General features: G+C 43.5%; 1 protein-coding gene across 4 annotated transcripts in view; it reads left to right on the top strand.

The window, feature by feature from the left end:
- Nucleotides 1-14,892, top strand: part of akap12b (A kinase (PRKA) anchor protein 12b) — a 45,125-nt gene that overhangs the window by 14,125 nt on the left and 16,108 nt on the right. For all 4 annotated transcript variants that reach the window (XR_004613209.1, XR_004613208.1, XR_004613207.1 and 1 more), the window contains exon 2: nucleotides 5,838-5,913. Coding sequence is in view for 1 of the 4 variants with exons in the window: in XM_034579173.1 (XP_034435064.1) it covers nucleotides 5,838-5,913 (76 nt within the window). In the remaining 3 variants the exon portion in view is untranslated. The remainder of the gene's footprint in view (nucleotides 1-5,837; nucleotides 5,914-14,892) is intronic.

Here is a 14,892-nt window from a genome sequence, read left to right as displayed (position 1 = left end):
ATGGAGTTTATTTAAAACTGCTTCTCCTGCTTCATTGTTATTGTGTCGTGGTCGACGTTTATAGCTCATTTTGTAGTGAGCTGGAAAAATATTATTGTATTTATCGCCACAAGGATTTTAAACTATATTAAATCCAGTCATACATGGACACTAATCTGCTGCATGAACCCTGCGTTTTAGACAAATCCAACTTGATAAACACTTTACAGACTTTGCCTTTCACATTTTGAAGAACGCAACCAGAGTTTCTCCAGGTCTGACACGTTAACAACGAAGAGAACATCTCTGAAGCGTTCAGGCGAGGGGTGGCGTCCGGGTAGAACATATAGGAGGCAGGACATGATGTATAAATATCGCTGTGGAAATCCTGTGTATTTGTTGACAGGACATCCGGCGTCGCTTCTTTTCACCAAAAGCGTTTTTGAGTCTCGTTCTCTTTCCAAGTTGCCGGCATCTTCTGCGCGTATAGCTCCTCTTTTTCGTCCTGAAATAATTGTATTCTTCCGGTTTCGTGTTAGAAACGTCATCAACGTGCCCTCTCATAATCCTGCAGTATTCTCACATGGGCTCATTTGAATTTTCTCTGGAGTTTTTACCTTGGGTCTGGCAGGAAAATCTCCAGAAATTGACATTTGTCATATACAGCCTCTCTCAGGAAAATGTCTGCGTTCAGTGCAAGTCTGAAAATAGCTTTACACCAAGACAAAACAAAAAAACGCTTTTGAGGAAACCAATTGGAATGGAGACCTTTTGCAACACGTGAGCTCCTAAATCTGTTTCACCCTTAATTTCAGGGTCCTGCGAACTCTTCCCGCAGCCTGTTTGATGCCATTATAAAGTCATGCCTCTTCGCTTTAATTTGAGTGGGCCTGACTTGAATAAAGGTCACAGCTCCGCCTCTCTCAGACCAGAGATGTGTCTGTGACATGTAACCGGCCAGCTGTGTCACACTCTCCTCTTCCATTAACCACCCCCCACCCCCGCTTCATTCTGTTTGGTTTAAGGGGTATAAATCTCCTTTGTGGAGTGATTTAGGAGACGGCAGCTCGTCTCTGTCCCGGTGCCACTGGCGGCGGAGGGGGGGGGGGGGGGCCGGGAAGTAAATGAGGGAGGCAGATAAGAGGAAGAGGAATCAAAGGTAAATGGGGGATAAAAGCGAAAGTGAGAGAAATGTCCTTGAGTTTTGAGTTTATTATCTTTACGTCTTTGTGGACCAACGGAATTTGTCATTGAAGTTCTTTGTCCCACGACGGCTTCCGCTCGGTGGATGGTCAATATGTGGAGTTGCTGTTGCCGCACAGCAGGAGTAAAACTGATATGAGATCAGTTATCGACTCTTCTGTCCCAGCAACAAATAAGTGAAGTCAGTGAAATGACATGTCGGTGAGGTCGACAGGGTGAAACCTATCACATGGGACGGTGAAGCCACACGCCCTTTTTGACTGTATTTGTCCTTCTCTCAACATATGCCATGAATAGATCATAACAGTATAGTGCAGTTGTGTGTCTTGCTTTACTTTTTCACTGAATATATCTCACAGCCTTAAACCCACTGATTCTGAAGAGGAAAATCATCATTCTTAAAAATTTTGGGGCACAAGTCTTAAGATTTATTTCAAAGGAAGTGAATCATTGTTTTTAACAGTTAGGTGCTGTATTTGTTAAGCTTATGTATCGAGGAGAAAAGGAGATCTCTGAATGACTTTTCATTGATGGATTAATGCATGTTTAATGCTCTTCGGAATCAGATTCATTGTAGGTTTTCAACATAAACAGAATTAGCTTTGGTGTTTGGTGCATAACGAACATACTGAGTAGAAGAAATAGGGGAAAAGATTTTTAAAAACAGAGTATTCTGGTTCAAGGAGAAAGTACGAAAGCAGCAAAACAAAAAATGTTTTGAAATATAATAAATTCGATTTTAGTTTTTGCAGGATTTATACAATGTCACTACATTTGTCCTTTAGTGGTGAGTCAGCGTGTACAGGTACAGAAACCCAGTGCATATAATGGCTGTGTGAACACTCGGAAAGAGATAAACCTGTTCTTAGTGAGTTTGTAGCTTCTTGTGATGAATGAAGATGAGACCAAGAACAAATGAAAAGAGGACGGGAGAGATTTGAAGAGTTTACTGATGAGCTCAGAGTAAACATATACAGAAACAACAAGTACGGGACCGAAATGGAACATCTATTTATAAAACGTGGCTGCTCGAATATTTTCCAATTAGCTCAATTAAATCTGATGAGATTACGCTGGAGACAAAACACAGCTCCTCTGTGCAGAGCTGTTTAACGTCTGTGTGCAGATCGTGTTGACGTAAATCGTGTTGAACCGACACATTTTCTGTCCGGATCATTTTTTGGGTTCAGTTCAGTTTCAGTTTAACGTCTCAATGAACTGAAACTGAACTGAACCCCCAAAAAACGATCTGGACAGAAAAGATATCAGATTCCTATAATTCCTGCACAGTTTTTCTATATGGGTGGGATCTGAAATCCTTTTACAGAGTAAAAAGAAAATCCTGATTCCTGGAGAGTTACTCAACACAAATATTGATGACTCCCTCAAGGTATATTAAAGAAAGTTGAACGTAAAAATCACAGATTGTTGTGTATAACATCAACCCTGAAGAGTTCGTTGAATATTCATGCTGATTTATTGCCTTTTAAGACTAAACCATGAAAATATCCGATGCACACATTTAAAAATGTTATTCTGCCTTAATCTGCAAAAGAGTGATATGACATTTATCATGCATGTGTATGCACACATGGTGACATTTAACAATTCTTGCTTTCTACAATAACTGTAGAAACATGGAAGCTATGATGCAGTTAACACAAAACAAATGTTGACGTTACAATAAATAAAAATGCTGCTATCATACGGTAACAGTTAACTAAACCAAAACATTGTGTTTCGGTTCATTGCGTGTTTTTTAAATTGCAAACAAACTCCAGTCTTCCACATAAAAATCCTGACATGCTCCACTCCTACAGCCCCTGACAGCCGCTGCCTTTCTTTGCACCTCTATGAAGAACTTCCATTGGATCTGAAAATGGACACAATTCTTCGCAATACTCGTCTAAATTTAAATGGAAATGTCCCAACTGCTTAATATAGCCCAGTCCCAAGAGCAGTACTCCCAGTCAGGCCAAATATTCCTACCTCTGCTCACACTCTGGAATGCAGCAGCAACTTTTTTGTCACTCTTATCAAGGAGTGACATTTTTATGGCCGTCGGTTTTGGAGCTTTTGGCCGGAGAGTTTATATTTTGGTGGGAGGTGGTGTCAAAGGGCAGAGTCAGGTGTTGTGGGGGGGGTCTCTGGAATTTTGGGGAAGAGGGCAATGAATGCTGGGAATGCCAGTCATGAGGCAGAGCAGGGGAGGGAGGGGTCGCTGCAGGTCTGGAGGTCAGCGGAGGGCTCGGAGGTCATGTTTGCTATAAAAGGACAAAAATAATCTCACGTGTCCAGATCTCCACAGCGCTGCGTCAGCACTGGGGGAGGATCGGGCCTTTAACAATTATCATTCATAACCCTTGTTTGTATTCCCCTAAACCAATCGCATTTGTCTCGGGGGGGGGCGTAAAATCAAGGCAGCTGTCAACATTTGCCACTTTTATGTTTTGTTTTGATTGGTTGTCAAAGTTCAATTTAAACAACCAATCACATCTGTCGGCTTAGACTTGTTTTCAGTGCGAGCTTTGAGATCCGATCGTAGTTAGCTGAATATTTGAGGGTATAACGTTGAACTTTTCTGCATTAAAATATCTAAAATCAATGAGACCTTTGTTATGTATTTTCATTGAGTTGCATTGTTACATCATCCCAAATGTGTTCCAGCTATTTTCAAACCAAGACAAATCCGCAACTTGAATCAGTCCTGTGTCCACAGAACAAAGAAACTAATTTTCAACGTGGTGCGTTTGTTTTGGAGAAGAGGAGACAAGATCCCACGTTATGTCACAACGTCACCAGACAAGACCCCTGGTGGCAGAAATGTATACATTGTGCATTTATAAACGTAAGCTAAAAGATCCCTGGGTCGTCCAGCGGCTTGTCTCCTTTTGTGTCGAGCAGCTCTACAGCCTGTGCACTGATGTGACTCTTTTATTGTGTTCCTGGGTGGGTCGGGCCTTTTAGACAGAGGGGCACCACGAGCACTTAAGGACCCGTGTTGTGCATGACCTCACTCTGCAGGTTCTCCATTTCTTCGTGGAGTTTGCTGGGTGGGAGCACTTGGCTGCAGGGACCAGGAATTGAAATGCATGGTTGTGTTGTATTGTGTTTTGGTGGTAAATGTTTTGTGACTTCTCTGATTACATCTCCAAGCAATCAAAGGCAGTGAAAACAAAATCAAGTGTTTTCTGCATCCAACAAATGAGCGAGTCAAGTTCATTGTCCTGAAATGTAGCTGCCTGTGTGTGTGTGTGTGTGTGTGTGTGTGTGTGTGTGTGTGTGTGTGTGTGTGTGTGTGTGTGTGTGTGTGTGTGTGTGTGTGTGTGTGTGTGTGTGTGTGTGTGTGTGGTACTGGGACAGTATTACATTGAGGTTTCCCCGATGTGCAGAATCATGTGTTTTCTGGATTTGTGGTCTCCCACAACCTGCTGAACAAATCAATAAGTCGACTGTCAGAAGATTTTTAATAGTTGACGAATGAATATTCAATATTTTCTGATTCCATCTTCTCAAATGAGAATGTTGTGCTTCTCTCTGCTCTTTGTCATTTTTCCTTTTGACTCTTGGTTCAAAACAAAACAAACATTCTGGTCATTTTCAACGTTTGGTTTTTTATGTTTTACAGACTAAACAGTTGATCAATTCTTCTACACACTCCTCTCGGTGGAGGTCTTTCTTTCATTCCTCCCAAACGGATACGACTCTGTGTACACCAGCTCCTCCCTCCACTCTTTGTCCTCGTCTTTTGCGTGCGTCTCTCCCGTCTGTCCCGAGCAGAGTGCCCTGTCTGTGGTCTCATTTTTCACGTCTCTCCTGAAGCACCTTGGTCCTGCTGGGAACCGAGCCTGAGTTGTCCATTAGTTAGATTAGCGGCTCTGTGGGGAGGCTCTGGTTCCCTCTCCCCCGGCCTGGACACACAAAAGCTCGGACCTGCCCGCTATTGTCCGGCTGTCAGTCGGAGCTGGTCGCTGCCAGAAAATAGAAAAGCTCTGATCCAGTGATAAGGTGCTGTGAGCCAGGTTGTCTTTTTAACTTGTTAACACGGTGGGAGTTTGTCCATAATGGAAAATGACTGTAAAAATGTACTTGGTGATAATGTTATTGTTTTGCGGTGGAAGGGTTTGTTAAAAGTTGAGTTTTAAATTTCTGCAGCTCTTTTTCAGACTTGATTTCTAACTTGCCGGTAACTAACCAACATAAACCTCATTTTTAATGAGGTGTCGTTAATGTGACCCGAGGTCTCTTCACCCATTTTGGGTTCTTGTTTTGGTGTTTTCGTCTTTTACCAATAAATTGCTCCGCCTGATAATAAAACTCTTTATGACTTTGTAACACGGCGGCTGCACACAAACCATTTAAGGATCTAACAGCGTCCCGTAGGCTGATTCACCGATCATAAAGCATCATGGGTTGCTGAGATGGAGACATTTATTTGCTGGTTTGCATCATTTTAAAACCATTATCGAGCGTATGATGGTGAGTGGTGACAAACTGTGGTTGGACACAAGGGGAGTGGCATCGATCTTCTCGTCTAACTCTCATAAAGAAAGTGAAAATGTGGAAATATTCATTCAAAGGAAAAAACTTGTGTCTCAGTGTGTGTTAATGAAACAAACCTCTTGACTGAGTCTTCTCTTCTGTCTCTTTTTCAGCCTTTGCAGAAAAATGGGCAGATCTCCAGCATGAGCAGCCTGAACGGACACTCGGAGGACAACACCCTGGCAGAAGGTGTGTGTGTGTGTGTGTGTGTGTGCATTCATACATATATGTGTGTGTGTGTGTGTGTTCTGTCTATAGCCTGTTGTTTATTTACAGAGTGTGACTTAGCTCTGTGGGGTAAGTCATGCACAAAGTAATGTTTGTGTGTGTTTGTGTCTGGGATTTTCTACTGTTTCTTCAGCGGTGGCAGAAGGTAAGCTTGTTTGTGTGGGGTCGGTTTTCAGTGTGTGTGTGTGTGTGTGTGTGTGTGTGTGTGTGTGTGTGTGTGTGTGTGTCTCCACATGTCTTCATGGATCTGCAAAATCTTCTTGATCCTAAAGCAATCCCTATGTCAACACACAGGGGACACCTACATGGGCTTTTCACATTGGAGACACACACACACCAAACATACTCTTCTTGTTACTCTCTCTGTTTCCCTCATTATACCTTTACACATTTACAGTACATGTATTATGTATATTTACTTAAAACCTAATATTGACAATTTATGCAAGAAGAAGATTTGAAATCTCGCTCTGAATCTATAAGTGAATTATTGAACATCTGAACATCCTAAAGACAAATCGTCTTTTTGTCTGAGAAACTGCAGAAGTGAGTTTCATTATTCTTATGACCTTCACCAAGGAGTCAACTGATTTCCAGGAGGTTTTGTGTGTGTGTGTGTCTTTTTCTTCAATGGACTATTCAAAGTGGAAAAGGATTTTCATCTTGTAAATATAACAAATAAAGTAATCTTCCATAATCATTAACCAGTGTAATTAATTTCCCCTGAAATGAACACGTGCACCAACCTGCTCTCTTCATCTCTGTTCACCTCCCGTCTCCAAAGCGGCGTGTGTTTATTTTCTCTGTCGATTCTGTCGTGTCTCTCGATCTGGGAGGGCCGCGGGGGCGTGCGTGCCCTCCCCAAATATTTGGTAGGCCGTGACCCATGCCCCTGCACAAAGCAACCTGTGCCCATCATAATATGTTATAGCCCAGAGGAAGGAGTAACCCTATACTACTTAAAACACAGAAATATGTCACATAGCGCTCTGTCAAATAACCCTATTTAATAAGCTATTTAATGAAGCGACTCTGTGCGTTTATACAGAAACTCTATACCTTCTTCAGGGCAACGACGCAGAGTGGAGAGTCACTGTGGCATGTGGACTAGAGAGAGGGATTCAGTTGTATCTGCGTCTATGTACGTGTACTGTCAGGTAGAAAGATGTGTTCTACAGGATTGATTAGATCTTGTTCATCAACAGAAGCTTTCAAGTACACAACTTGTATTTTATCGTCTAACGCAGATGGGCTGTGTTCTGGTTATTTTAGGCAAAAATAAGTTGCAGTATCCCTTGTGCTCCGGCTTGTATAAAAGAAGTTGCTGAAAACCATCTGTGATTTCTGCCCAAGTGATTTGATCGGGCAAAATGAATATGCAGCAGCCCCTCTCTCTTCTAGATCTTCATTCAGGCATATTCACAAATAGGCCCGTTACAGCTACGAGACCCAACTCGACCCACGTTGAATGGAAAATATGAAATTTGAACGTTCTGACCAATCAATTTTACAACTTACTTTGATATTTGTGCATCGCAGAGTCTCACTAGTGAGAATAAAACCAGGAGACAAACAACAGACAACAGCTGGAGCCGTGAAAGAGCTTCAGGGTATCAGAGTTAAAGGAGCGCATGCAAGGGAGTGAAGGGAAGGGAGATACACTATGGACAGAAAGAGAGATGATAGAGGAGTGAAAGACGTGGAGGAGTTTCACATCCCAGCACCGCAGCCTGATAACGCCAGCGAAGCATTGTGGGAGACAGGAAGAGAAAAGAAGAATCCCTCTGATAACAACCCAAAAAAACAACAAAAGATGAGCTGCAGATCAAAAGACTGACACATGAGCGTGCACACACACACACACACACACACACACACACACACACACACACACACACACACACACACACACACACACACACACACACGTGCATGCACACAATCATCGTCCCTCGATATCAGGTATGCCAGAGTGTTTACAGTTCGAGCTCCAACCCTGTGGAGAAACATCGCAACATGTGCGGCCTGGAGCTGTTTTCAGACCTGCACCGAAGTCCAGACATTTTCCTGAAATTCTCTGGAGGGGCTGTTTGTCTGTGTCAGCCAGACATTTTCTGGAATTCTTCCTGGTGCGTCCCCGAGTAAAATGTCCGGAAAAAACGTCCAAGTGAAAGTGCAGCAGGAGAACTCAGGGTTGAGAAGAGGAGGCATACACGTATAGAAGACGTCGACGAAGATGTCGAGACAACGAGATTCGTTCTTCGTATGTGAAAGACAAACTCCAGAAAATGTACGGCCCAGTTATCCAGATGTCTGAAAACAGTACGGATAATTTGCAGACCAGAATTAAATGAATGATAGACGATAACATTGGACTCGACTGCTCTTATGGTCATTATCAGTGGGAGCATCAATTAGTCTAAAGCGTAGTTCGACTGTGTGAATGCAGGACAAGCGTTACAGTAGAAATATTCAACCTCTATCATCTGTCGTGGTCTGTTTGATTAAGTTTCTGGGATTTATTTGTTTAAAGTTGCATCAAAGAATGCGGATGGTGTGGAGTTACGTTTTCCAGCGTGTCCGTCAGTAGTCGACTGCTCTGAGAACACAAACACCGGAGCTGCCGGTTCACACGAGGTGACTGTGCCCTGGAAAAACGGGATGTGGAAACTCTCGTGTTTTGGTTGTTTGGAAATCCTGTAAATGCAGGGCAGAAAAAAGAAACAATTTAAATAAGAGAAAAGAATTTCATAAAAAGGCTGAATCCAAGCTCCGAGGTTGCTTGTTTTTGTTGTTACTCGGTACGGTGGAAGAGGAAATGTGCGGCCGTTGCTGCTTTGGGACTTCTTCTCGGGAGGCCCTCGAGTTTCATATAAAACGTAGATAACAAATTGGCTGAAACGCAGTTTGAAAATCCTTCTTAAAGTCTGTTTTAACCTTCTGCGGGTGCTGGATTGGCCGGGAAAAAGCCCAGAGAGGAGGCCTGGGGCAGAGGTATGCAGAGTTTACACCAGGTTATTCCTCAGAAAGGAACTGAATAAATATTACATAGAGACAGAGTTTTGAGTCGACCACTTAGAGAAGTTTCTTCTTCTGAAGGGAAGAGGAAGGAGCAACAAGGAGTAAAAATAGACAAAGAGGGAAAAATACAATTTGTGTTTTTCTGAAGTTTGACTTTCACATGTGAGGAGTGCAGCAGGAGATGGTCCGAGTGAGACGCACGCGAGCAGGAGGCAGGATATCATGCATGGACTTTTCTGCAGAAATCCTCTGTTTGTGTTTACAGCACATTGACACAGACATCGGCTCTTATCGCCAAAAGCTCTCGAATCTCGTTCATCTTCTTCTGCGTCTTCTACGTGTATGACGCCTCTTTTTATATTCGTATTCTTCCGTTTTGCACTCGATCACAGACATTTTCCCGCTGTATTGTCACGTGGGCTCACTCTGACGTTTTCCAGACATTCTACTCGTGGGTAAGAAGGGAAAGCGTTCTCACATAACCCCCCCCCCCCCCCCCCCCCCCCCCCCCCCCGCGGAACACTTCGGGAAAACGTCTGGACATCAGTCCCTGTCTGAGAGCAGCTTAAGACATAAACACAGTCAATGTGAATGATGGAGCCGCGTATTGTGTCCAACTAAAGTGCATAATTCCTACAAACGATGACAAAGAAAGAGACATATTCGTTTTTGTCAGATGGAAACAGTCTCTCTATCTAGATTTATTTTTTCTACAGCAGTAAATTAGGGTTTTATTTAAGTAGATCTTTCTCAGGTTACCGTCATTATTGAAAGTAAGATCCGGTAAGTGCTGTGTATTCTGTGTAGTCGTGCACTCGAGGCTGAATGTTTGCATGTGTCCTTGAGCTGCTTGTATTTTGGGGCGTGGGCGTAGGGGGGGTGCAGTGGCAGCCCAATGGATGACATCATAGCTGATGTAATTCACTGGCCGGAGAGTTGGCGGTCCCTCCCCGACGGCTGCGAGGGAGGACAGATGAAGTTTTCTGGAAGGCTTGAGAGGGAGATAATGCTGACTGAGTGTGTGTGTGTGTGTGTGTGTGTGTGTGTGTGTGTGTGTGTGTGTGTGTGTGTGTGTGTGTGTGTGTGTGTGTGTGTGTGTGTGTGTGTGTGTGTTTGTCGCTGCTTGTGTTGGTTTGTGGGAACACTGGGCATCAGTCGTAGCTCTCAGGCTGCACGTCTGTTTGCTCAAGGGACCTTATGGGTGCGGTTCACCACATAAAAACTGTTCATTTACCTCATTCATTAAAGCATGTGTGCGAATCAGTGTCACATATGATCCAGGAGCAGTGTCCAATTTAAAATCTCAGTGTATCGTAGTTGTGCTGAAATCTTTGCATTTGATCAATAGAAAATCTGAAACTTTAATCATCTTATCTTGTTTTTAAGTAATACGCTCCTCGGTTGTCGCAGCTTTCCTCTTTACAAACCAAATCTCTAACAGAAAAACGAGCTGTTGGAAAAATGCCTCGGGGGCTGTGGCAACTGGCGAAGTAAAGCTGTTGTTTTTTTTGACATTTTACAGGAAAGAAAATGTCTTACTTCATCCCCCCCCCCCCCCCCCCCCCCCCCCCCGCACAGATTAAAAGTGACGGGTGGTAAATGATCACCCCTGATACATTTGCGTCCTTTTCAAACTTCTCTGTTTTAGCAGCTCTAAACCTCTAGAGCAGTTTGGACACAGTTGGTGTTTTTTCAAATTAAAACGTAATAGTTTGGATGTAGCCTTGACAATAAGGTGATGAGTTCCAACATCTGGAGGGAGCTCAGAGAGACGCTTCTCCTTCGAGTCGAAACGGGGCAGTCGAGGAGGTTCGGACATCTTGTTAGGATGCCTCCTCCTGGGCGTCTTCTATTGGGGGTTTCCTGGACATGCACAACTCGGGGGAGACCCTAGGATATAGACCCAGAATTTGCTGGAGGTGCTACATATCGCATCTGACCAGGGAGCGCCCCAAAATCCTCCAGGAGGAGCCGGAAAGCGTGGCTGGGGGAGAGGAACATCTGGAACACCCCGCTGAGCCTCATGCCACCACGATCCAACCGTGGATAGTTAAAGAAGATGAAGTACTAACCAATGATGACAACACTGTGCAATGTGAAGCAGACGTACTGTATGTTGGCCCTGTGTGTGTCATGAATTGTCAGAAATGATCGCCTGGAGTCCCTGAGTGCTACGTTTTTATTTTTGGTTGCAGGTGTAATCTTTTACAAGGTGGATATATAGCTCTCTGAGTGTACTGGAAGTGTGTATGTGTGTGTGTGTGTTTCTGCACGTGGCCATGATTTCATGGCGGGATGGACTTACTCAGGCTCGTCTCCGGGGACGCACAAAGTCCTGCTGCCAAAATGTTCATCACGCCAGAGGAAGGGACCCCGCCCCTCACTTCAACTCTGTCTGATCTCCACCAGTATGGATTCACGCCGTACAGTCATCGTAACACAATCCAGCTGCCAGATTGTTCCTTTTGGCCCGATTCCTGGTACATTCCAACTGACAATGCACATTAAGGCCGACAATTCCTAATAAGCTGTTCCAGTGTACTCGAAACCGTGCCGTAGGTGTGTGCAGACGCTGATCCATCAAGCAGCTGTGAGACACCGGGTGATTTGTCTCCGCATCGGAGAAAGGAAGCTGATCCCGGAGGAGCGTGTTAGGGCGGCAGACCTGTGGATGTGAGTGCTTGAAAGCCCCTCGCTCCCTCCAGATCCATCACTGTCCAGTCGCTCGCTCAATTATGTTCATCTGCGCTGCATATTTGATGTAGTCCCTTGTTATGTAGTGGGTGCTTCAAGGATACACTCCAGGGCAGAGCAGGATGAGTGAGCTCTATTAGTGAGCCGCCATTTGTCAACAGTTGCCTCAGCCTGTAAACTGTTTACAGACGTTATTTTTCGTCTTCCTCCTTCTGCTAAAATACAAAGTGCGGTAACCGAATGCAAGGACGCAGACAAGTGGAATCAGATGGTCTATTAAAACACTGACATCATACAGTCGTGCTCCTTCTGCTTTGACTCATACCAAACACCGCAGCGTCCCATCTAGAGCCTTGTGCATTTGAAACGAGGAAAAGTGGAATTTAGTTCAATTCATTCTAATTGATTAGATCCGAAGCCCAGAGAAGTTGACTTACGTGTGATCGTAGACTTTCTGGCCAAAACCTACTATCGCACATTCAGCCGATTTTAAGCAAAGGGAGCATTCACATGTTTCTGGCCCCCTGATGAAGGGAACTTTAAAGGGCGGCTGTGGATCAGTCGAGTCGTCCACCAACCAGAGGTTCGATCCCCGGCTCTTTCTGTAGCATTCTGAAGTTTTGAAAGATACTGAACTCCATATTGCACCTGAAGGTGTGTGATAGTAGCGCTGTATGAATGTGTGTGTAAATGGGTGAATGCGACTGGATATGTTCGATACAAATACAGGTATTTAACTCCTGATGGAAATATCTGGCTCTTCATCAGCTGAATTATCAACTGTGTTCTTGCTAATTCTTTAGTGTGGTTTTGTGACTTTAATACTACGAGCGAGCAATTTAGTGTTATGAATATTTTAAAAAATTCTGTTTGAAAAATTATTGATTTGCACAAATTTCTCATAGATAGATGAAAAACAAGACATCAATGTCTTGTTTTGGTCTATATTTATATATGGTATGCAGGTATATAGTGTATATACTTATATTGTGTCTCAGAACCACAGTTGTTTTATTTAAGCTGTTTTTATTTTTCAATAGTCTGTACTTTTGAGTGTTCATCTAGAAACCAAAAGTTCAGGAACACTGGACATGCAGAGTGCACGATGTCTAATTATGCATCCCAGTCACAACCAGATCATTTGTAATAACGAAACTAACCCGCTCAGCAGTATTCAGGCAGTACTCCTACAGGGTCAAGAATTACAGTAATGAGTCAAACTCAGAGTTGGCCCTGACCAGGGCCCTCGGACCCCCAGGACCCGCTTGTTTCTGCAGGCACTCCTCTCTCTCATCTTTCCCGGCATCAGGGAACCTAATCTCCCTCTCCTCAACCCTGTACCTCCCCCAGGCACATGGAGGACTGAGAGAATGGAGCAGGAATGTAACTGACCCCTCCTCCTCCTCCTGCTTTAATAGACCCCCTCTTACAATGCATCAAGTATCCATAAACTATAAGAAGTCTTTTTTTTTTTACCTTGAAATTAATGATAAAATCTTCCTTCAATAGGTGCCAAGAATGTGTCAGTGAGGTGAAGTTTTTCATTTGTGTCAGATGGAAGAATTAAAAAGTAATATTCTTGATACTGGGTATTTGATACCGCACAGATCTGCCGTGTCGGGCTCAGCTCCAGCACAAAATGAATCTCAAATTAGTGGGGGTGCACTGGTGCGGACACTTAAAAGTGATCGTCGTCCGACAAAAACTGATCAACACCCAGTTTATTTACGTCTACAGCTGCTTTTATCTCCATCGAACAGTTTTAACATGCAAATGAACTTCTGTCAGTCTGTAGTAACACCAAAGATATGTCTATGTTAAATTGAAATGTGTTTATTGGTGTATGATCAGGTAAGACATTTAAATAATATGTGTCTTATGTGTTTGAATAGACCATGTAATACAGATGGGTCACATTAACGTGTAATAACAGTGGAAACAGCCATGGAAAATATTGTGTTACTGGCCCAGAGAATGGTTCCCAGTGAACAGATTGTTCTGGAACAGATAAAGTTGTTAACAAGTCACTTTTGTGGTCACATCATAATTTGTATATACATTCTATAGCCATTTTTTTTTTAAAGCAAACCCCCTACCCCACTACTGTGTGTATAGATGGTCATCGGTAGGCACCTGTTGAAGTTGGGGGCCGGGGGTGAGTGGGTGGTGGTAGTTTCTAAACATGAGATGACCGGGTTAACTTAGGCTGGAGTTTGAATAATGACTTTACTGCAGGTAACACACTGTCGTCTCCATAAGCTGCAGACCTGTGCATTTCCAGTGATGGACACCAAGCTATGGAGTGAAAGTTCCCATTTACCTCTCGTAATGAAATGACACTTTTATTATTCAATTGTCCACTGAGGGGGCTGCATACTTCCTCTGTAGAACCTTGAGCTGGGCGATACCACTTCAAATCAACATCACGATTATTTCAAACTTTTACCTCGATTACGATTCATGAACGATGAACGTCCCGGCTTGAACAGACTTAAGTTACCAAAGTTGGTTTCTAGAAAAGTCATTAAAAAAATACAAAAACTGTCGTGGAAACAAAAACGATCTGACTCCATTCAGGAAAAATCGTTTTTTCTGGATTTAATGGCTTCTTCAGACGAGCGTTTGTTTGCGTGTGGATTTAATGGAGCTCTGCCAGATTGTAATGTAAAGCAGAGCTCAGTCTGAGGTAAGGAAGATGGATAAGCAGGCAGGAAGAGCTTGAAGGATAAGAGCTATTGTGAGGAACATTTTTTCGGTGGAGTTCTCATGAGATACAGCTGCGTGGGGAGTGGGAACCGTCTCGTTTTGGCACGCAGTCCACATGAGCCCCTTTTTCGGACTTGAGCAAGATTCAAACTTGGCGTTTTTACTCACAACATATTTGGTTTTTTTAAAGGCGTCTCTCCAGAGTTCAGCATAGACCCACTTCAAACTAACACCCTGGTCAAACCAGCTGGATTATTTAGCAGTGGAGAAGTCCTTTGTCGACCATTTCCAAGGCCCGTTTGAAGCATCAGGATCTGGTTTCTCTGGATCTCGCCTTCCCCATTTTTACATCCAGTCTTTTAAAAGAAGACAAGATGATGCTTAACAACAACTGGAATGCCAAATTCCTGGTGCAAATATTTCAGGAATGTGGGGGAAAACGTGAAGACAAGCACAGCAGATGGCAAAGGCTGGATAAACATACACTGGAAGGGATTGTCGCTGCTCTACACCCCAGTT

This window comes from Hippoglossus hippoglossus, chromosome 24, assembly GCF_009819705.1.
Source record: "Hippoglossus hippoglossus isolate fHipHip1 chromosome 24, fHipHip1.pri, whole genome shotgun sequence".
In the NCBI taxonomy this organism is placed as follows: Eukaryota; Metazoa; Chordata; class Actinopteri; order Pleuronectiformes; family Pleuronectidae; genus Hippoglossus; species Hippoglossus hippoglossus.
Note: the sequence above shows the minus strand (reverse complement) of the source record. Positions and strands in the feature narration are given on the sequence as shown.